Source organism: Canis lupus, chromosome 25 (assembly GCF_003254725.2).
Source record: "Canis lupus dingo isolate Sandy chromosome 25, ASM325472v2, whole genome shotgun sequence".
In the NCBI taxonomy this organism is placed as follows: Eukaryota; Metazoa; Chordata; class Mammalia; order Carnivora; family Canidae; genus Canis; species Canis lupus.
Genome location: NC_064267.1, coordinates 8,857,469 through 8,880,897, shown reverse-complemented (window position 1 = coordinate 8,880,897; position 23,429 = coordinate 8,857,469). Strand labels below are relative to the sequence as shown.

The 23,429-nt window shown below is 37.6% G+C and overlaps 1 protein-coding gene across 1 annotated transcript in view; it reads left to right on the top strand.

The window, feature by feature from the left end:
- The window catches only part of B3GLCT (beta 3-glucosyltransferase), a 124,667-nt gene that overhangs the window by 34,133 nt on the left and 67,105 nt on the right, over window positions 1-23,429 (top strand). The window contains exons 5-7 of the mRNA XM_035718567.2: window positions 9,268-9,344; window positions 9,854-9,965; window positions 17,138-17,274. Coding sequence (XP_035574460.1) covers window positions 9,268-9,344; window positions 9,854-9,965; window positions 17,138-17,274 — 326 coding nt within the window. The remainder of the gene's footprint in view (window positions 1-9,267; window positions 9,345-9,853; window positions 9,966-17,137; window positions 17,275-23,429) is intronic.

The window sequence follows — 23,429 nt, the reverse complement described above, 5'->3', positions numbered from 1 at the left end:
TGGTTTGGCAGGTGTGCGTTTTAGCTCTAATTGAACAAATATCTCAGGCCCTCACATTATTTGGGACCTGAACCATGAAGTGTTCAGGTTTCAGTTTTGCATTTCCCCATAGATTTGCCCACCATGAGCATTCACCAAAGTTGCTTGCCAAGGGAGGAATCAACAGTGTTTTACCATTTGAATATTTATTTGATAGGCCAAAATATCTATTCCTCCCACACTACCAGATGTCTAGAACTGCTGTTTATTTATTCATTACTCTTGTCAGGTTGTACTTGACTACAAAATCTGCCAAAAATTAAGGTGCAAAAATTTAATGGTTTCTCTGATTATGCATTTCGTTCTAGCTGTTCTCTTTGCTTTGGCAAGTCATTATGTATGCCTGCTTTGCCTCAAGGTGCTAAGATGCGGTCTTATTAAGAACGCAAACATTTTTATCCTTCTAAATGTGAATATAAAGACAGGAGGCTAAACTAACTTTCTGTCTGAAACCTAGCTCTGTACTGGGAGTTGTGGCTAGAATGGTAAATCTTTTTTCTCTTGTTTCTAAAATAATTTGGCTCACTGTGAGTTGTCATGCCCATTTCCAGTTTTGAAGCTTATAATGCAGCTTCTAATGGCTCTGTAGTTTATAGTTATATGCTTTCTCTAATCAGAAAGCCAGCAGACTTTACCAAGTGCTCTTCTGTGTGCAGAGTACTGTTCTTGATTGCTATGGAATAAAGGGTTAGAAAAGATGCTCTAGCTGTTTGAGTTCCTTATGAGGTAGACGGTAACTGTTTCATAATGGAAATGGAAATGACTGTATCATTAAGTAGATTGGCTGTTTAGAGTTTCACAAACAAAAAAGCCACATGGAGGGCAGCCCAGGTGGCTCAGCGATTTAATGCCACCTTCGGCTCAGGGCCTGATCCTGGAGACCCGGAATTGAGTCCCACGTCAGGCTCCCTGCATGGAGCCTGCTTCTCCCTCTGCCTGTGTCTCTGCCTCTCTCTCTCTCTCTCTTTTTCTCTGTATGTCTCACATGAATAAATAAATAACATCTTTAAAAGAAAAAGCCACATGGAGCTGAGGCTAACAGAAACCCATAAGAGTTTGTGCAACAATCTCTTAAATAATCAGGCACTTGAATGTATTTTGTTTGTTTGTTTATTTATTTATTTATATTGTATTATTTATTTATTCATGAAATTAACAGAGAGAGGTAGAAACACAGGCAGAGGGAGAAGCAAGCTCCCTGCGGGGAGCCTGATGTGGGACTCGATCCTAGGACCCTGGGATAGTATTTTCAGCCAAAGGCAGACGCTCAACCACCAAGCCACCCAGGTGCCTCATGTATTTCATTTTCAATGCTTACTATGTGCATAGCATCTGTGGGTCTGTTATGATTTGACTTCCCTTTTTTTGAACCTAAGAAAACTCCTTCTTGAATGGATGTTTCTGTGAAAATACTTGTGAATATATATATTTTGTGTGTGTGACAAGAAGTGGGAGCAAACAGGTTGGCCTCTGGTGAAGATACAATGGGAGTATCTTATGCTTATGTTGTTGATGGAGAGGCCGTACTCTGAGGGTTGTACCTTCCCTCCTGGTACCTGGGATCCAGTAACCAAGGGGAACCCAGACTGTGAAGTATTAGATATTAACTCTTGCCTGAAGTTACAGAAACTAGCATTGTTCTCCAAAGGAACTTCAAAATTAAGATTAAGATGGAAACTATAAAGGGAAGAATATAAAGCATCATGGTTTTTTGGGGGGGTGGTTTGTATTTTTAGTAGGTTCTGTTAAAACAAAAATTCTGGCACCATTTTGAAGACTCTAAAATGTGAGCTTCAACCATAGTACAGGGCAAGGGTCATACTTGTTTGGGGAACCACTTCGCATGGGGAAGTCAGCCCCTGTAGGAGTGAGTGCAGTGGGGAGGGAAGGCCCAAGCTCACAGTGGACACAGGACCTGAGAAAAATATGGGCAGAAGCACAGACAACTTAACGGTTCTGTTTTTCAGGCAACCTGCAAATACAGAAAAGAAAGTTCAGAGGTGGGATATTATGAGTTTTTTGGGGGGTGAGCAGCTGTATACATTACATTTGGTACATTTTCTGCTTTGGGCCAAATGGAGCTGAACTGGCTGCTTAGGAACTCCCGCACTCTCCCCACCCGCAACTAAATAGCTTTTGAAAAGAACAGACACTTCTAATTTACTGTCTTCTTTGGTGGCGTGAACTTTATCTGAAACCTAGAAAAATCTTGGGCAGCCTGGGTGGCTCAGCGGTTTAGTGCCACCTTCCGCCCAGGGCCTGATCCTGAAGACTGGGAATCGGGAATCGAGTCCCCCGTCGGGCTTCCTGCATGGAGCCTGCTTCTCTCTCTGCCTGTGTCTCTGCCTCTCTCTCTCTCTCTCTCTCTCTCTCTGTGTCTCTCATGAATAAATAAATAAAATCTTTAATAAATAAATAAATAAATAAATAAGTAAATAAGTAAATAAGTAAATAAAATAAATAAATACCTAGAAGAATCTCCGCCTTAACAAATAAATGCATTTTTTTCTTATTCACAGAAAATTTTGTAAATCACTATTTTCTTGAGGAGACTTAGTCCACAGGCTTTGGTTCATAAGTTAAAAAAAAAACAACACACTTGTTTCCGTGAGATAAGCCAGGAAAGCCAGAGCAAAACCTTTTTGATCAGTATGAAGAAGCTTGAGAAAGATGGTTTTCTGTTTTTAGAAATTTTTTTTATTGTCAAGGAGACTGTGTGAGATACTCCACTGAAAGGTTAGCTTTGACAGTGTGTCACTGGCTATCACTAAAATCTTCTTTTTAGATGAGAACAATTGGATGCCTAATTACTTACTAAAGATTCACGTTTTGTAGTAACTGATAGGTGTTAAGACATCACGTTAATTCATTAAACTGGAGACTTTACTACATTGCTATTGAATAAGAATTTATTCATCTATCCCCTCATTAATAAATCCTTATTGAATATTTATTTTAAACAAGGACCTGGGCAAGATGCTGTAGGAGAAAATAGGACATTGAGACCCACATTGCTCCAAGGGCGGTTGCTCAGCAATAATGAGTTCATCCATACTGTGGAAAAGGCCCTGTTGTGAGCATTTGTCTCTTTTTGACAGAACCCCTTTCCTGTTCTGGAGAACTCTATCCCTGTGAGTCTGTTGGGAGCTGGGTCTTGGCCCAGTAAGAATGTCAGAGGCCAGATGCTGGGTTCAGGGGGAGGCAGCCTGTGATGGAGTGTGGCCAGGCAGACCTTGCCACATAGAATTGAGTCTGGAGCCAGGGGTCCACAGAAGCCAGTCACTTGAGAGAGCTCACTGTTTGGGTAGTGACACCCATACCTGGTGGCTAGAGGTGGCCTTTTCCTGGTGAGTGGCTATGCCCGTCCTCCAGCAGGCTCATCCTAGTAGGGGAGACACCAGACGTTGCTGCGTGAAGCAATAGTGGCCTTGCACTCTGAGAACACACACAAGAAGGCACCCAGCCCTGCCTGGAAATGTCAGCAAAGGCTTTGTTAGGGCATTTGAACTGAGCCTTGAACAAATGGTAAAGAGTTTGCCAGACCAGACTCCTGCTGGAACAGGTGTGAGGACTCTCGTGGATGGAGGCGGTAATCATGTGTCTCACTGGGTATCAGGGAAAGGGTGACTGAAAGGAAAGTGAGGTGCTCTGTGAGCTAGCGTATGAGCTTATGTTTAGAGAGGTGGGCTTGCGGGGACTAGTGAGACATCTGGTCGGTGAGGCCAGGGGCTGGAGTGCAGAAATCAGCTCATTTAACTCTGTGAGGTAGTTCCTGTTAATCTCCCCATTTTGCAGAGAGGAAATCAAGGCTCAGAGAGATCGAGGGATTGTATAATAAGACTAGAAAAATGCATTTGTTCTAGAATTTTTTAAAGCCTTTACCAAGGAGAAAAAAAAAGGATATTACCAACTGAGATTGATCAGTTCATCTAATCACAGATCATCAAAACAGTAGTGTTCCTGCCTAGGAGTTTTAGGAAGTTGTTTTGTACTGCAAGCAGAAAAACTGAGCTCCAAATGAGCACATTCAGCTTTGGAAAACTATATTATTTAATCTAGGCTCTTTTGTTTTCAAATTTAGACGTTTAAAAATAAAATACTTTGCATTGTAAAAAAAAAATGCCCATGCTGGCATCACTGATAAGTAGTGCAATACCATGCACCTTGGTGCCAGTGGGCTCCAGAGCCTCTGCTGTCTGCTCTGCTGCCTTCTGACACACAGATTGGGCTTTGATGCTGCAGCTGCTGTGCAAAAGTAGTTCCTGTGGCCTCTTCTCTCTATCCATTTACCTGGCTTCATTTTTTTTTATACCATGTATCCCCGACATGATATTCTAGATTTATTTGCTTCTTGCCTTTCTCCTTAATTGGAACGTGAGATCCAAGATGGCAGGGATGCAGCCCTGTCTTTCTACTGCTGTTTATTGTGTTCTTAGAACAGTGCCTAGGACACAGTAGTTGCTCAACAAACACTGTAAGATCAGTACTAATCTTAATAACCATCACATGTGTAGCATGTGCCAAATGTGTGGCATGTACTGGCTTTCTCGATCCCCAGGGCTAATGTTGTCCCCACATTAGAGATGAGATAGTAACAGCCACAGACAGCAAGGAACTTGCTCAAGTTTGCATGGCTCAGAGGAGCCAGAGTGAGGGTTCTTTTTTTTTTTTTTAAAGTAGGCTCCACACCCAGCATGGAGCCCATTGTGGGGCTTGAACTCATGAGCCTGAGATCAAGACCTGAGCAGAGATCAAGAGTTGGATGCTTAACCGACTGAGCTACCCAAGGCACCCCCAGAGTAAGGATTCTGATGCAAGTACCTTGGCTCCAGAAATCAGATCCTTAAACACTGAGCTGTATGGCCTTTCATGAATGAATGAATGATTAGTTAAAACAGATTTATACATACTATAAAAATGTACTTAGTAGCACATTTCAAGGTAAATAGTTAATAAAAATAAATGTTATAAATAATGAGGTAATAGCTTTCTCTTATTAGGAGACTGGTATCTGGGAAAAAATATATTTTAATATATAGGGTCAGGTTTCTGGGAGATATGTTATTACAGCATCACATGTAATCTACTGGTTCATAAATGAATACTGGATTTTTAGACTAGTAAATCTGTCTGATATGTGTTCCAAACAGCATATCAGACATCTTTATCATCATCCTCATAAGATATACTTCCTTCTTAGGGGAGAAATTATAACAATAAACAGATGTTACTTTTCATCATAATTCACGTATTGGCCTAAAAGCTCAGTTCAATGGATAAGACTTATATACAGTTGGAATTTGGAAACACAGTTGAACTGGAATCTTTCAGAGCCATTACCTCACACTGAACAAATGTTTTGGCTTTTGCTTTCAAATTTAGTACTTGGTCTGAATGATGAGGTTGAATTAGACCATAAACTCATATACTGCTAGGTTTATACTTTGAATTAAGGTACAGGCAAGTTATAAGTATTGGGAAACAGTCTGCAGAGAAGGAAAAAGGCCAGCAGCATGAAGTTAAATTTGTTGAATTCTTCCTAGACAGAGATACAAAGAGTAAAGTGATCCAAAACCAAATTTGCCTAACAATTAAAGTTATTTATGAGATTTAAAATATTAATCTGTTTTCATCCATGTTCAAGTGTTGGTTCTTTCATTTATACTTTTTCCTTCTGTATGCTCAGCTGTGGAATCAAACCCGTTTGCCAAATGCAGGTGGTGGATTTGTGTGAGAACCAGGGAGCCAATTAGAGTGTTGATTTTGAAGGTGTTTATTCTTCATAATTTTTAGTGGCTTTAAGTGTGAACATTTAAGTGGCCTTGATACAAAATGTGTTCAAAGGAAGTACTGAATGCATGTCCAGTAGGCTTTTTGACCTCACAGTGCTTGTTAGGAGATCAGTAGATGCTGATGATGGAAGTGAAGGTAGACTGGTTCAATGAGATAAATAGAATTGACATAAAAGTTTAATTACTGTTCAACTTAATCGTTTTCTTTTCCTCTTCTGTCATATGCCGATAGTAAGCCCTTTGTATTTTTAGCCCGTTTATGCTTGCCTCTGTTATGGCATGATCACATTATTGATAGAATTTTGCCTTAAACTCTTCAGTTTGAAATAAAGTATTGTTGGGTGAATAGGCATCATTTAGATTGCCACCAGACAGTGCTGTATGCATGGGTGCCTTTACTATAGCTTTTATTCCAAATGGCTCTTACAAGGAGGCCTAAATCTGGTGGTGGTAGATAGAGCAATTTTATTTTATTTTATTTTATTTTATTTTATTTTATTTATTTTATTTTATTTATTTTATTTTATTTATTTTATTTATTTTATTTATTTTATTTATTTTATTTATTTTATTTATTTTATTTATTTTATTTATTTTATTTATTTTATTTATTTTATTTATTTTATTTTATTTTATTTTATTTTATTTATTATTTTATTTTATTTATTTATTTATTTATTTATTATTTTTTTATTTTATTTTATTTTTTAAATTTATTTATGATAGTCACACAGAGAGAGAGAGAGAGAGGCGGAGACATAGGCAGAGGGAGAAGCAGGCTCCATGCACCAGGAGCCTGATGTGGGATTCGATCCCGGGTCTCCAGGATCGCGCCCTGAGCCAAAGGCAGGCGCTAAACCGCTGCGGCACCCAGGGATCCCAGATAGAGCAATTTTATATAATTTTCCAAGTAGTAAAACCTGAGATGAGATCATTTGATGGAAAATTTTATTGTGACCTTTTAGATTATTTTAGAAGTGGTAGTATATATGTACATTTATACACATGTATATAAATACACATATACACACACATACATATATATATACATATATATAAAAAACAAGAATAAAAGCTCTTGGGCCTTTTTGAGTATTAGTGGATGAAAATTTATCTACAATGAAATGACCTTGGGTTAATCAAGAGTTAAGACCAGGTTTTGAATGCCAAGGTAGGCATATTTTTGAGATAAAGGTATTCACACACCTTTGGAGATAGTTATCAACACAGCCCACTAGTTTTGAAATGTTTCTATTTGGAGATAAATGGGTACAGAAAACTTGATTGCCGTTTTGTGTTCACTGACTGAAGCAAATATGAAACCCATGCATATGATTTAGTAAACAGAAAGGAATGGAGATAGGGATGATTATAATTCCTTAGTAATCCACAGAGTTTATTTTAGACTAGAATTTAACTCCTTTGTGCTAAGACTTTGCCTTTTTACTTTTATTGTCATGACAAGTTATTCATTAAGTGTGTCTTGGCATCCTTGCCAGGAAGGTGCCCTCACAGCCTTTCCGTGATACCTGTTGACATCACTTACATACTTCTTATAACCAGGAAGGGTAGGATTTGTATGGAAGAAGAATTCTGAAGTCTATTTATTTTTATGCAAGAAGCTTTAAAACTAAACTATGTTTTAACTACATTAAAGAATTTTAAAAGCATAGATATAATACTTTGGTCATCTTGACATAAATATTTTCATTTTTCTGGTTTCTTTCCAGTCTCTGTTCATATATGAATTTGTTTTACAAATTGGGAATCATGTGTTTTTCCACTTAACATAAAGACATTTCCATGGTTACAAAGACTTCATTATTATACTTTCAATTGTTACAGAATAGGTCATTTTTTTTTTTTTTTTTTAAGTAGTCCCCATGCCCAGCACCCAGCGTGGAGCCCAGGGCAAGGCTTCAACTCACAAACCTGAGATCAAGACTTGAGCTGAAATCAAGAGTCAGACGCTCAATGGACTGAGTCACCCAGGCGCCCCTTACTTATTTTCTTGTAAAACCTTTTAAAGTATTTTGCTATGTTTCATTTCTAGCTAGTTCATATTAGCGTGCCATAATTATTTGAAAATTTTATGCAACTATTAATATTATTAGTTTTCTTCATACATGAATTTTGTTAATATTATTAGTTTTCTTCACACGTGAGTTTTGTTCTCATATAATCCCTTATGAATATACATGTATCTATGTATGTATATATATATACATATACATATATATGTGTGTATATATATATATATATTATATATAGCCATTTCTTAAAAGTCAGTGAAAATTACTGCATAATTCATAGTCAACAGCAAGAAAGCCTGGAATTATATTGAGTATACCGAGTAACTAACTGTTAATTCAGCCTTTCAGCTTTTTTTCTCTTTGACGTGTCATACTGTTAGTCTGATTTAACCTTTGATTACTATTCTTGCATTTCATATTTATACATGAAAGTTAAATACTACATAAAATAAAGACATGAGGCTTTATTTGATAGTTCCCAAGATTTATATTGAAAACCATTCTCCTGAAATAATGAGCTTATACAAACTTAAAGGCTGGTATGGAATCTACATTAGTATAGTAATGGTTCAGATATTTAGGCACTTATTCTTAATGTCTTTTGTCTGCATCAGTTACCAAGAAATAGAATAAAACACAGAATATACTAAAGTTTGTTAGGGTGATATTCAAGCATATTACTATATATCTGACTCTGGGCTAGTAATAATGTGAAATATATTGAATAGTGCTTCAAAGCTAACATTCATAGCCTTAAACATATTAATCTCTCTCTTTGTGTATATGTATGCATATTTATTTAACTATAGATGTGTATTATTTTTGAATATTAGTTCATCCTATATTTATAAATTTTGAATTTTCTATTTATTACTATCATTGTTTGAATACCTAAGGGTTATATTTCTAGTATTTAGAACTGAAACTCTTCATTACTATAGTGTTTTGGTTTTTTAAGGGCACTTAAATTTCTTTTTACAGGAGATAAATTGGACATTCTATATACCCTCTTGTTTGGCTGAAGTGTTTTATTTTCCATCTGCTACCTGTGGTGTGTAAACAGTGAAAGTTGTTTCTGTGCCTCTGCATTATCTCTGACTACTTCTGGGCTCTTCCCTTCATATCAAGTCTGCAAATTTCAGGTCATCTACTGGTATCACCGAAGGCCATTCTTGGAGGCCCTCAGTACTGTTTCATGCCTGGGTGATACAGAGATTCTGTGGATTCAGCCAACATCCCACATTTCTAGTAGCTCCTGAGAAGGAAAAAGAGAGTAGTTAGGAGAGTAAAATGCCAGTTCTCTGAAAATACCTGCATTTAAAAATTGAGTCTTTTTTTTTCTTTAATTGAAGTGATCGTATTGTATTTTTATTTATTTCTCCCCTTTGATAATGTTTCTTTAGGAACTCCCTAGAGTCCTCCTTCTTCATCAGCTGTCTAAGCAGGAAGGTGCATGGACAATACTTCCACTGTTACCACAGTATGTTTAATTTGAAATGTGTGAATTTTGATGTTTCTACCTGAACACTTCTCTGTTCCCTACCTTTCTTACTAAGAGTCAATAAGTAAATTTGAACTCTGTTTTTATGATTACTACATTACCCAAATTTCTTGATTCTTTTAATCATGAATGGCTTCTATTTTTAAATATGTTGCTTTCTTAAAAGCTAAAATGTTGATAGGTTTGATATTTATATTTGAAAATAATCTACTTTTCTGCACTGGTGTCATTATGGAGAGAATTAACTTTAAGAACACTAATTGTAAAAAAAAAAAAAAAAAAAGAACACTAATTGTTTTTTAAACCATTAATATCTTGCTTTCCCATAATCTGAAACTATCCATTGAAGAAAAATGTAGGGGAAATTAATCTAGATTTCTTACAATCTTCTATGTCTTTCATCTGTTTCTTGTCTGTCTGTCAGTTTTAAACCTTATTATAAAATCATTTTACAGAAGTGATTACTATAACCTGTTTCTCTTTGTCAGCTTTTCTGTAACATATAGCAGAAATTCATCATGGATTTTCTTCTGTGAAGAAGAAACAAGGATACAAATTCCAGAACTCTTAGAAACACTCAGAAGATATGACCCATCAAAGGTGAATACAGTTTTAATACCTATATTTATCCTTTGGGGGAAATGCTTAAAAGAAGATTTGATTTTGATTAAGAGGTTTTCCAATCTAATAAAAACATTTAATTTAAAATTAAAAAGAATGAAATAATAGTTGAATATCTAGAAGCAATGTTAAAATAATTCTTTTTGAGGTTTTTATAGCTTTTGGAGGGATAGAACCTAAAATGAATCATTTTTAAATGACAATCTATTTACATGTGTTAGCAATTTCAGAGAGGTAAAAAGCTATAATGCAGAATTAAGAAATAAGTTTAAATTGCTTGTCTCTCTTTATCAACAATAACCACATATTATTTTAGATGAGAAGTGTTTCTTGGTTGCCAACTGTTTATCAAGCACTATGATAGCAGAGGCTAGGACAGACAAGGATCTTGATGATGTGGATGGTACAGAATGGCAGGGAGAAAACAGACCATTAAGGGAGCAATGAAAAGTGAGAGGTCTTATAGTAAGGGAAACATAGGGTGCTGTCAAAGCACATAGCAGGCCATCAAACCTTACCTCTGAGGGTCACGATAGGAGGTGATCTTTAATTTGAGTCCTGTAGGATGAGTAAAAGTTAATAGGAAAGAGTGTTTTAAGCAGAGGGAACAAAGTTTGAAGAGGTGTGGGGGTAAGAAGAGGTGCATCTCATATTAGAAGTTCAGTGCTACTTTCTGTATCCTTCTCTTTCATATTTTCAGATTTTATTTTGGGCAGATGTGATGTAGCAATTGGATCTTTTATTTCTAAGTTTCTAGCACTGAACAGAGTACTTAACACTTAATATGTGGTCAATGAGTTTTTGTGAATGACTGATTAACCCTGTAATGTCCGCTTTTTTGCTGGGCTAGCCCGTGTCTCAGGAGGATGCCCTAGAGATATGTCGAGAGTAATCAGGCTATTCATTTCTCTTGGAGAAGCCCAGGTTATACCCTGATCACCATATGGAATCCTTTAAGCTTGAAATAAGTAGACTTGGGCCCTTTCAGGTACCACTGGACACCTGCCCTACCCCTTTTCTGGTGTCCACTCCAGAACTAAATCAGGTTTATTGAGAATGTGGAGAAGGAAAGGTGGCTTCTGGGTGCCTGCTTGGTTGTTTGTTGATGTAGATAAATAATGTTGAGTGACAGTGATCATTCTCAAATACTGGAAAGTGTGTTACCTTAACAAAGCCACTGGTTTTGATGTTCTTTAAAAACTGTTAAGAGTCCATTATGATTTCTCTTTATGCTTTTGCTTTCAGAAAGATACAGATATAATTGAATGAGAAGGTTGTTAGGTTAAAAAGAAAAATCCTTCAAAGGAGAGAAGAATTATGAATGTGTCTTATCCCATCTTTTCAGATGATGCTAACCAGCATCTATGTACTTTGGCCATGTTTTGTGTAAAACATTTGTTAGGCTGTTATGTTTCCTTTTGACTTGAGAAAAACTCCCAAATCCTTTTTACAATGTAGGAGTTTTAATCTCCTTCTAGTGTTCATTTCACCTGGAGATTATTTTTCCATTATCCATATAGCTCTATTTCTGTGCAGAAGATGGTGACTCACTGTGCTTTTTAATGAAAATTGGAATGATAAATTTAAAAGTTCAAAGCAAGTTCATGAAAAGCAAGTACAGAATAGAGGTAAAATGAGATGTTTTCCCCTCCTTTCTGAGCTCAACCTTTAAAAAAAAAAATCAAGGATGCTTTATTTCTTTTGAAACTAGCATTAGGAAATAAAGATTACATAATGTTCAAGTTAGCTCAAACTAGTGTGCTTCCCCCTCCCCCCCACCATTTGAAATTTTAGAAACAAGGTATAAAGTAATACTGGCTTTGATAGAGATACAATAAACTATATTCAAATAATAATAGTGTAGTATGTTAGAATATCAATCTTTTTTTTGGATTCTGATTTTTTTTCCCTTCAGTCTGTCGTTCTTACTAATGCAAATTTACATTGTTACACAGTATTTTAAATGGAAAATTTAAATCCTTATTAAAGTAGTCATCTTTGTTAAACTGCCTTTCTAGGTGATTTCTATAAATTTCTTATCTTGCTGAAGTCTTTCTTTTTTTTCCCCACTGTATGCTTTTAATATAAGTGTGCATTTGCTGAAATGTATTGACATTTTAATAGAGGTAAAACACAGGTGCTGGTAAAGAGTATTCTAAGATACTAGTAGAACATTGTCTGAATTGTTATTTTACAGTTTATCTTGATTGTAATTGTCTTAATTACAATTATGTAATTGTTTTTATTATATATTAAGAAAATTGTTAAGGATGAGGGAATGCCTCTTTCCACAGATTTTGTATAAATTTCTCCCTTAGTTTATTTTTTTATTTTATTTTAATTTTTTTAAAGATTTTATTTATTTATTCATGAGAGACACAGAGAGAGAGAGAGAGAGACAGAGACAGAGACATAGAGAGAGAAGCAGGCTTCCTGCAGGGAGCCGGATGTGGGACTCGATTCCAGACCCCAGGACCATGCCCTGAGCCAAAGGCAGACAGACGCTAAACCGTTGAGCCACCCAGGCATCCCTCTCCCTTAGTTTAGATAATAACCCCTTCCCCTCCAAATATTGGAAAACAATCTTAACAATCTTAATCTATTCCTTGGGTAATAGCTGGACACTGCCACTAGGAGTTAAAACATAGAAACAGGTTCTGCATAAAATTATGTTTGCAGCAGGAAATTATAACAGTGAAGGATTAGCGAGCAATGTACTGAAAATCTCCTGCGGCATTTTTTTTTAAACAAGCTATATTGATATTGTATGTTAAATGTGATGATTTTCATATTCGGTAATGTTTAGCAGTTTGATAAAGTCCTATCTTACTGATTTTTTTTTCTTACTGATTTTTTAAAAAGATCTTGAATTTCTCTCTTAAGCCAAAGCCATTTACCTTATAATTATCCCCCTTGCCCAGTGATGATTTAAAATATCCATAAAATATCAAGAGAATCATGATGTAGCTCTATACCCTAAGTGCACAGTTGTATTGATGGGTTGCACACAGGTTCAGTTATGACCTCTCGGTGAATTGACCCAAACTAAGGGTCTGGGAGGTATTTGGGACAATTTCACAATCAGAAGAGAGAATATGTTGTCCTGCCTGTTTTTTTATTTTCTGATCAGGAACAGGGAGCGCGTTGGTGATGGTTGGATAATAGAGAAAATATGCAAAACTTTTAGAATTTAGGAAGCTTGATTGAAATTACTTATTAGAGAAACTTCTCTAACAGGGTGGTTGCCATTTGAAGCTCTCCTGGGCTTGCTCCATTCATTTAACTAGTGAGCACTTATTACATGTTAGTTATTCTGGTGGGGATATAGCAGTGAGCAAAATGGACAGTTTCCCTCCTAAGGAGGGGGATGTTCTCGTGACAGGGGAGATAGGCAAGGAGCAAAAATGCAAACAGCATCTGATGGTAGTAAGAGCGGAGCACAAAAAGAATGAGAGGGATAAGGGATAGGTTGGGGGTGGGCTTACTATTCTGTACAGGGTATCAGGTCACTTTTGAGCAGAGTATGAAGGAACCCAGGGAGTGAGCCATGTGCTCCCTACTCCTGTACCAGACAGCTTACTCCATACCTCTACTTGTCTAATCAGAACCCCACATTCAACATATACAAGACTGAACTCTTAATGCGCCTTTCAAACCTCTCCCATCTTTAGTCTTCTTCATCTCAGAAATGGCAGCACGGTCTATCCAGTTGCTCAGAGAAAAAAACCTATGACTCATGATTGATTCTTCTTTTTCTCTCAATCCTATGTTGGCATATCTCATTGACTCCACCTCCAAAATATACCTTCTTCCATCTTCTCTCCATGTTTATTACTGCCTTTCTGGTCCAGGCTACCATCATCTCTTGCCTTGACAATTATTAGAGTCTCCTTGCTGGTCTCTTGGTTTCTACTCTTGCCATCCTAGTAATCTAGCCTCTTGGTAATTCAGATCATACCACTCCTCTGTTCAGAAACTTCCACTGGTTTCCCATTGCAACTAAGATAGTTTCACTAGATTCAGCATTTTAGGTTGGCAGTGATTTTCTTCTATCACTGTAGAGATGTTCCATTGCCTTTTACATTCTATTGTTTCCATTGAAAATCCAACCATATGTCTTATTTTAATTCCTTTAAAAGAAATGTGTATACCCCTCTCCCCTCAAGCTACTTTTAAGATTTTCTCTATCTTTGGTCTTTTCAACCAACATATACCGCTATGTGGTTTCCTCTGTACTTTATTGGTATTTATAGAGCTTTTTGAATCTATGGCTTGGTGACTTTTGTTAGTTCTGGAAGATTCTAAGCCTCTATTTTTTCAAATGTTGATTCAGTTCCATTCTCTTTCTCTTCCTATTCTGGCCTCCTAATTTCATATGTTTTAGACCTGATTCTCACTGTTTCTCATATTGCTTTAGTGCTCTTTTCTCAATTTTCCTCCTTTTGTTTTCTTTTTTTTTGTGTGTGTATCACACAATAGTGTTTACTGACTTACTACCTTCCAAGTCACTAAGCTTTCCTTGTTCTGTGTCTAATATCCTATTGAATTCCTAAGTTTGGTTATCACATTGGTCAGTTTTAGAATTTCCATTTGACTTTTTTTTATTTTTCTAGATCTTTGATAAAATTCTTCATCTTTTTACCAATTTCCTTAAATATACGAATTCTACTTATTTTTTTAATAACTGCAGTACTTATCTGTGTGTATCTTTCTATTTCTCATTTTTCTCTTTGCTTTTGTTCTGGTGCTGTTTCTTGGCATGCCTGGTAATTTTTTGCTAAATGCCAGATAGTTTACATGAAAAAATCAAAGAGGTTGTGGATGATATCGGTGCCTACAGGAGGATTTAATATTCTTCTAAGTTGTAGACCTTGTTTAGGTAGGTCTATTTACAGACTGCCCTTACTTCTAGACCCCTTTCTTCCAGCAGACCCTGTATATGGGCCTTGGGCTCCCCAGTACCCCTGCTGAAGACTTTGGTCAGCAGTTAGCCTCTCTCCTGCTCCTTTCCACTTGGTTCTTGATTCTTTTCTATTTTTTTTCCTTCCCAGGCTAGGAGTTGAAAAGAAATCACATGCAGAATTTGGGGCTCACTTTTCTGGATCCTCTTAAATCTGGATCCTTCTAAGCCTCTTAAATCCTTAAATATCTTCTTGGCAACCTCCAGCTCCAACCCTTCTCTCAGTCCAGCAAGGCTGTGGAGTCCCAGATGCTGCTTTCTGTGGTGTGCCATTCTCTGCTATGGGAACAACTGGTAAATTCCTTGAAGGTAAAAGGAGGTGATTACAGTGTTCTCTTCTCTTCTCTCTTGGATATTTGCCCTCATCTACTATTTGTTTTTGGTTTCTGATGCCCTTAATTATTTGGTTTAAGTATTTTTCTCCAGCTTTAGTGCTTGTTCTCAGTGGGAGAGCCAGTCTGATCCAGGCTATTCTGTTGTGGCCAGAAGTGGCAGCCTTCCACTGCATTTGGAGTAAAGTCTACATTGTTCCCCACTGGCATCTGAAATCCACCCTGGGCCGTCTCCTGTCTGTCTCTTTTATACCATGTTTCCCCATATCCAGTATATTCTACCTCATTGGACTTCTTTTTCCATCAAATGTATCAAGCTTGTTTTCACCTTGGGACTTTGTAGTAACTGCCTTGATGGCTCTTCCCCAGATTTATACCTAGCTGGCTCCTTGGTATTGTTTATTCTCAGTTCATTTGTTAGCTCACGAGAGGTTTCTCTCTCTTTCCAGGGAAGTCCCCAGGCACTTGGTTTTATTTTTATCCTAGCATACTGCAGTCACCACCTGACCCTACTTTACTGATTTTCTATTTCCCTGCTATTGTGTAAGCTGCGTTCCCACCTGGTGTGGGATAAATGTCAAATGTGAATTGATAACAATAATAAATGTTAATCGAATGAATGAATAAATAAATAAGATAGACACTAATTCTGGAAAGAATTTTTCAGATTCTCCTTTGTAAACCTCAGTAGGGCATAAAGGAACACTTGTTTTCTTTGCCTTAATAGCATTTTGGTATGGAATTTTCTGTAAAATACACTTTTATATGACTATGGCATAATGATGACTAATATTTTGCTCATCTTGTTGATAAACTAAATTACTCTCTTTGTAAAGATTATGTCATGTTCATTATCATAGAGCATTAATTATGTTTTTGTTAAAATTCTTTAGAAAGTAATAACCCATGCTAATTCTATATCACCCAGAGTACTTAATTAGCTAAAATTAATGATATGACTTTGTTTTGGGTCATATGTGAAATGGCCATTTCACATATGAAATGAAAGAAAGTGACATTTATTTATTTTCAGTTTTTATTTTTTTGGATATACATTCAAAATACATTTTACTTTTATTTATTTTATTTAAATTCAATTAATTAACATATAGTGTATTATTCATTTCAGAGGTAGAGTGCCACTGAGTGATTCATCAGTGTTTATTTATTTATTTATTTTTAAAGATTTTTTATTTATTTATTTATGAGAGACACAGAGACAGAGAGAGACAGAGACACAGGCAGAGGGAGAAGCAGGCTCCATGCAGGGAGCCTGACACGGGACTCGATCCCAGGTCTCTAGGATCACACCCTGGACTGAAGGTGGCGCTAAACCGCTGGGCCCCCGGGGCTGCCCACACTCAGTGTTTATCACATCACATGCCCTCCTTAATGTCCATCACCCAGTTACCCCATCCCCTACCCCCACCTCTCCAGCAACCCCAGTTTGTTTCTTTTTTAAATTATTTTTATTTATTTATTTATTTATTTATTTATTTATTTATTTATTTATTTATTCCCAGTTTGTTTCTTATAGTTAAGAGTCTCTTATGGTCTGTCTCCCTCTCTAATTTTGTCTTATTTTTCCCCTCCCTTCCCCTATGATCTTCTGTTTTGTTTCTTAAATTCCACATATGAGTGAAATCATAAAATTGTCTTTCTCTGATTGACTTATTTCACTTAGCATAATACCCTCTAGTTCCATCCAGGTTGTTGCAAATGGTAAGATTTCATTTTTTTGATGGTGAAGTGATATTCCAGTGTGTGTGTGTGTGTGTGTGTGTGTGTGTGTGTGTGTGTTGTGTGTGAGATCACGTCTTCTTTATAAGAAAGTGACATTTTATATCTTTATTTAACAGGAATGGTTTTTAGGAAAAGCATTACATGATGAAGAATCTACAATAATTCACCATTATGCCTTTTCTGAAAATCCTACAATTTTTAAATATCCAGACTTTGCTGCTGGCTGGGCCCTTAGTATTCCACTTGTAAACAAGTAAGAACTTATTATAGACTTTGTGTGCGTGTGTGTGTGTGTGTGTGTGTGTGTACGTGCGCATGCACATACAGGTCAACTTTTATTTCACGGAGTATGGTAATTGATGGATCTCAAGTGAGTTTTGCTGCTGGAGGCAGTGTGTGGTAGAGTGGGAAGACCTGGAGCAGGAGTCAATATCTGAGATTCTTGCTTCTGCTCTGTCACTTACTAGTTCCCTCAGACAGATTACTCAACCATTCTTTATTTTCTTTTCCTCACCTGCAATACAGTGAATAAGAAATTGGGGGCCCAATGGGAGGGCATATAAGTACTCTGAGAACTCTACCTCCAGAGTTGTTATTACTATTATTAATGGATCTAGTTAGCTATAAGTATGCCTTTGATCATCAGTAAGAAAATGAATCAGTAAACATGCCCAGGATGGGAGTTGATGGCAAATTATGTATGTCGATGTATATGTTTCAACAGAGGCCAGACAAGAAGGACAGTTACCAGAGTCTCTGTAGATATCCATACCTAGCTATTTGTGTGTATAATTGCAATAATGCTTTTTTCAATGTGAAAAGTAAAGGTAATTAAGTTGTAATTCAGGAGAAATATGATTGTTGACAGACTCTTAATTCAAATGCTTCAGGTTAATTATTATGTTTTTTTTCTTTAGGGAATGGAAAGGTGATAAAACATTTGTGGCCTTTATATCATCAGAGATGGAAGGGCTTCTGTTATTTATTACATTAGATACACTGTTTCTAGGGTTTTGAGTCTTGGGAAACTTTATAGCCGATTGTAGAAATACAGCATAGTTGTACCTTGTCATTTGTGACTAGCCAACACTTATTGACTACTCCTTTGACATTTGAAAGTTTTTACAATGTAAGACCCTGCTTCCCAATGTAGAATCCAGAAAAGGACAACAATAACACCTCCATGTTGTGTAGCCTTCCTTCCCAGTAGACAGCAGCTACATGAGGTAAGCTCTAATAGGTTGATGCACTGTGTAAAATCGTTTTTGGGAACTGAGTTATATGGAGAAAGAGACAACATATGCTGGTCCATTTGACTTGAGAGGTCATATTAGAGGAGGGGTCATTTGGAGGCTGGCAGCTAAGAATAGCTTCCTGATGATGGCTGAGGCCACAGCTCCTCGGCTACCCATTTCTGTAGTATAAATCTGGAGGTTGTCCTTGGAGTCTTAGCCTCGAATATCTTTATTCTGATTTTCCAGTAATCTGTGAGATATTATATGTATTAATGAGTCTACTTTGTGCTTGAACTGGCCAGAGTGGATTCTGTTATCTCCAACTAAAATGTGTGTTGGACCCATGGACCCATCCTGAGAATACCAGGCAGGGATGCCCTGCCCCCAGCCTATGCCAGACATGCCTAGGAGGGCCACACACTCTCTCTGCTCCATTCTTGGAAGGGTTGGGCAGGAGGGGAAGGGGAACTAGAAGAGAGAGTTGTTATTCCCTTCTTACCCTACACTGATTTGCCTGGCTCTGCTCTGCTGGAGTGAAGGGAAGATAATTCTGTTTCAGTAGCCCAGGGTCATCTTTATTCTCAAATTAATTAAGCTTGGGTTTGCTGTAGCTTGAAGACCAGGAGCCCCCAGGACGCTCTCTTCCCATTATGTCCAGAAGCGTTATGTTTGGGCCCAGTTCAGCTACCTCTGTTCTGTCTGGACTCTCCAGAGCCATGAGTGGCACATCCCAGCCCTGGGTTGTTCCTTGTGCTTTACAGATTCTCACCCTGGCAGTAGCCTTCCTCTGGTCTGTCCTCACTCTCTATACTTAGCTTCATAGCCCGGAATTATGTGAGCTCACTTCTCTACAGAAGTTCTGGCGGTTCTGGTTTCTCTGACTTGGGGGTTATAAGCTCTTCCTAAGTCTACTTGTCTTCCATTTTCTGGAGAAACAAGTCCCTTGATAGAGGGACAGGTACAGCTATAATTTGTGTTGTGCAGTACTCTGAGCACAGATCCCACCTTCTTCTCCCAAGGTGGAAGAGAAACCCACGGACCTGCAAAGACCCCATTCAGTAAGCCTGGAATATAACTGTCTCTCTGAAGCCAGCATAACTCCTTTCTCCATTCTTCCCTTCTGATCTAGGAGGCCACTCATCCAGGAAACAAATCCTGTAGTTTAGAAAGTTTCACTTTTTCCATCCCGCATCCAGCAAAGACCTTGGAGGCTCCCTAATGCTGGATACAATTCACCTTTTACTGAGTTCAGTGTGATAAGGTACTTAATTATTGCTTTCCTTTTGACTTTTAAACCAAGTGGATGGAAGTAATCTGTGTTGGACAGATCTTTGACTCCTAGCATCCGCTTAAAGGACAGTGTAGCCTAACTCATTGCTTGGCAGCCAGGCAGTTCTCTTCTACAAAACCTCTTGGGTCTGTGAATTCTGCCTTCTGGCTTCACTGCTTATAAGCTGGAGAGGCAGCCAAAGTTCTGGCAGGTTCTGTTGACTCTGGCTTATGCTTGTCTCATAACTACCTCATGTTCACTATATGACTAACTGCCAGGGGCTTTGTGAATTGGGGCTGCAGTTTCTGTACTAGCCAAGGTATTCGTCTTATTGAGGGGAGACTGTGTTATGGATGACTTGGTGTTCCATAGATGTCACACCAGCCATGCTTCTCTTCTTGTCATCTTTACGAAGTCATTGAAAACATCTATTGATAAGTGTTGCTTACTGTCTTTATGGTCAAGCTTAGCAATATTTTCTACTGAGATATGGGAGAGGACTGAGGGCTTCATGTCATTGTGGTATGGTATGTAAGGAACTTCATATGGGAATTGGGGCCGAAAGACTAATCTTTTGTATAAGTTTCAAAAATTTCCAGCAGTTCACCCATAACTCTGGCATGATAGAGGAATAAGGCACCAGTTAACCTTCTGCATTCAGTGTCATCTGATTTCATAACACTGAACGATTTCCAACAAACTGCACAATGTTTGTAGTTAATTAATATCCATGGTCTTCTCTGTGCTTCTCCTCCCTTTTTCTGCAAGCAAAAACAATCCTGTTGAAGATGCTGGTTCTCAATCTCTCATGCTTAGTACACAGCCTCCTGAAACCACATACAGCATCAGTTCATCCTAAATTTGGTTCCCTTTATTGATTTAAGGCAAAAAGGGCTACATGTTTTGTTTGTTTTTTGTTTCTTTGTTTATGTTCAGCAGTGGAGAACCTCTCTAACCATGGAATGTAAGTGCTATTCCTCAGTCACTAGTTGGATCTTATCTGATTGAAGTTGGTTGAGTCAACTTCAGGCATATACTAAATCCTGAACCATTAATGGTTGCAGGGAATTTCAGTGCTTTGGTTAGGTTCAAACTAATTCCGACCCTGAAGCCCATTTGTTGGGCTTAGTAATTAATCAAAATAAAAAGTCTCTTTTAGGGCAGCCCGGGTGGCTCAGCGGTTTGGTGCGGCCTTCAGCCCGGGGTGTGATCCTGGAGACCTGGGATCGAGTCCCGCATCGGGCTCCCTGTATGGAGCCTGCTTCTCCCTCTGCCTGTGTCTTTGCCTCTCTCTATCTTTCATGAATAAATAAATAAATAATCTTAAAAAAGTCTCTTTAAAAAATTTTTTTATTTAAATTTAATTAGCCAACCTATAGTACATCATTAGTTTCAGATGTAGTGTTCAGTAATTCATCAGTTGCGTATAACACCCAGTGTTCATCACATGCCCTCCTTAATGCCCATCACCCAATTACCCCATCTCCTCACCCACTTCCCTCCAAGAACCCTCAGCTTGTTTCCTAGAGTTAAGAGTCTCTCATGGTTTTTCTCTCTCTCTGATGACTTCTCCTTCAGTTTTCCCTTCCTTCCCCTATGATCCTCTGTGCTGTTTTATACTCCACATGTGAGTAACACCATATGATAATTATCTTTCCTGGTTTGACTTATTTTGCTTAGCATAATACCCTCTAGTTCCATCCACATTGATGTAAGTGGTAAGTATTCATCCTTTCTGATGGCTGAGTAGTATTCCATTATATATGTGTGTGTATACACACACACACCACATCTTCTATATCCATTCATCTGTCCATGGACATCTTGGCTCTTTCCAGTTTGGCTATTGTGGACGTTGCTGCTTGGACATTGGGGGTGCAAGTGCCCCTTTGGATCACTACTTTTGTGTCTTTGGGGCCTAGTAGTGCATTGCTGGGTCACAAGGTAATTCTATTTTTAAGTTCTTGAGGAATCTCCATACCATTTTCCAGAGTGGCTGCACCAGCTTGCATTCCTACCAACAGTGTAAAAGGATTTCCCTTTCTCTGCACCCTCACCGTTTGTTGTTTCCTGTCTTGTTAATTTTAGCCATTTTGACTGGTGTAAGGTGATATTTCATCGTTGGTTTTGATTTATATTTCCCTGACGAGAAGTGATGCTGAGCATTTTTTTCATGTGTCTGTTGGCCAGGTGTAGGTATTCTTTGAAGACATGACTGTTCATATCTTCTGCCCATTTCTTGACTGGATTCTTAGGGTTTTTTTGGTGTTTGAGTTTGAAAAGTGCTTTATAGATCTTTGATACTAGCCCTTTATCTGATATGTCATTTGCAAATATCCTCTCCCATTCTGTAGGTTTCCTTTTAGTTTTTTCAGTTATTTCCTTTGCTGTGCAGAAGTTTTTTTTTTTTTTTTTTTTTTTTTTTTTTTTATCTTGATGAAGTCCTAATAGTTCATTTTTGCTTTTGTTTCCCTTGCCTTTGGAGATGTGTCTTACAAGAAGTTGCTATGGCTGAAGTCACAAAGGTTGCTGCTTGTGTTCTCCTCTAGGATTTTGATAGATTCCATCTCACATTTAGGTCTTTCATACATTTTGAGTTTATCTTTGTGTATGGAGTAAGAAAAAGGTCCAGTTTCATTCTTCTACACGTGGCTGTCCAATTTTCCCAGCACCAGCACCATTTACTGAAGAGACTGTCTTTTTTTCCATTGGATATTCTTTCCTGCTTTGTTGAAGATTAGTTGACAATAAATTTGAGGGTCCATTTATGGGTTTTCTATTCTGTTCTAATGAGCTGTGTGTCTGTTTTTGTGACAGAACCATACTGTCTTGATGATCACAGCTTTGTAATACAGCTTGAAATCAGGCATTGTAATGCCTTCAGCTTTGGTTTTCTTTTTCAACATTTCTTTGGCTACTTGGGGTCTTTTCTGGTTCCATACAAATTTTAGGATTATTTGTTCCAGCTCTGTGAAAAATGTTGATGGTATTTTGATAGGGATTACATTGCTCTGAGTAGCATAGACATTTTCACAATATTTATTTTTCCAATCCATGAGCATGAAATGTTTTTCCATCTCTTTGTGTCTTACTCAATTTCTTTCATATGCATTCTGTAGTTTTTAGAGTACAGATCCTTTACCCCTTTGATTAGGTTTATTCCTATGTATCTTATGGGTTTTGGTGCAATTGTAAATAGGATCGATTCCTTAATTTCTCGTCCATCTTGTTAGTATATAGAAATGCAACTGATTTCTGTGCATTGATTTTGTATCCTGCCATGTTGCTGAATTGTATGAGTTCTAGTAATTTTGGAGTGGAGTCTTTCAGGTTTTCCACATAAAGTATCATGTCATCTGTGAAGAGTAAGAGTTTGACTTGTTTTCTAATTTTTTTTTTTAAGATTTTATTTATTTATTCATGAGAGACACAGAGAGAGAGAGAGAGTCAGAGACATAGGCAGAGGGAGAAGCAGGCTCCATGTAGGAAGCCCCATGTGGGACTCAATCCTGGGACTCTGGGATCACGCCCTGAGTCAAAGGCAGACGCTCAGCTGCTGAGCCACTCAGGCATCCCTTCTTTTCCAATTTGAATGCCCTTTATTTCTTTTGATTGTCTGATTGCTGAAGCTAGGATTTCTAGTACTATGTTGAATAGCAGCAGTGAGAGTAGACATCTCTGTCATGTTTCTGACCTTAAGGGGAAAGCTTTGTTTTTCCCCATTGAGAATGATACTCACTGTGGGCTTTTCATAGATGGCTTTTATGATATTGAGGTATGTTCCTTCTATCCCTATACAGTGGAGAGTTATAACCACAGGATGCTGTATTTTGTCAGATGCTTTCTCTGCATCAATTGAGAAGATCATATGGTTCTTGCCCTTTCTTTTTTTAATGTGGTGTA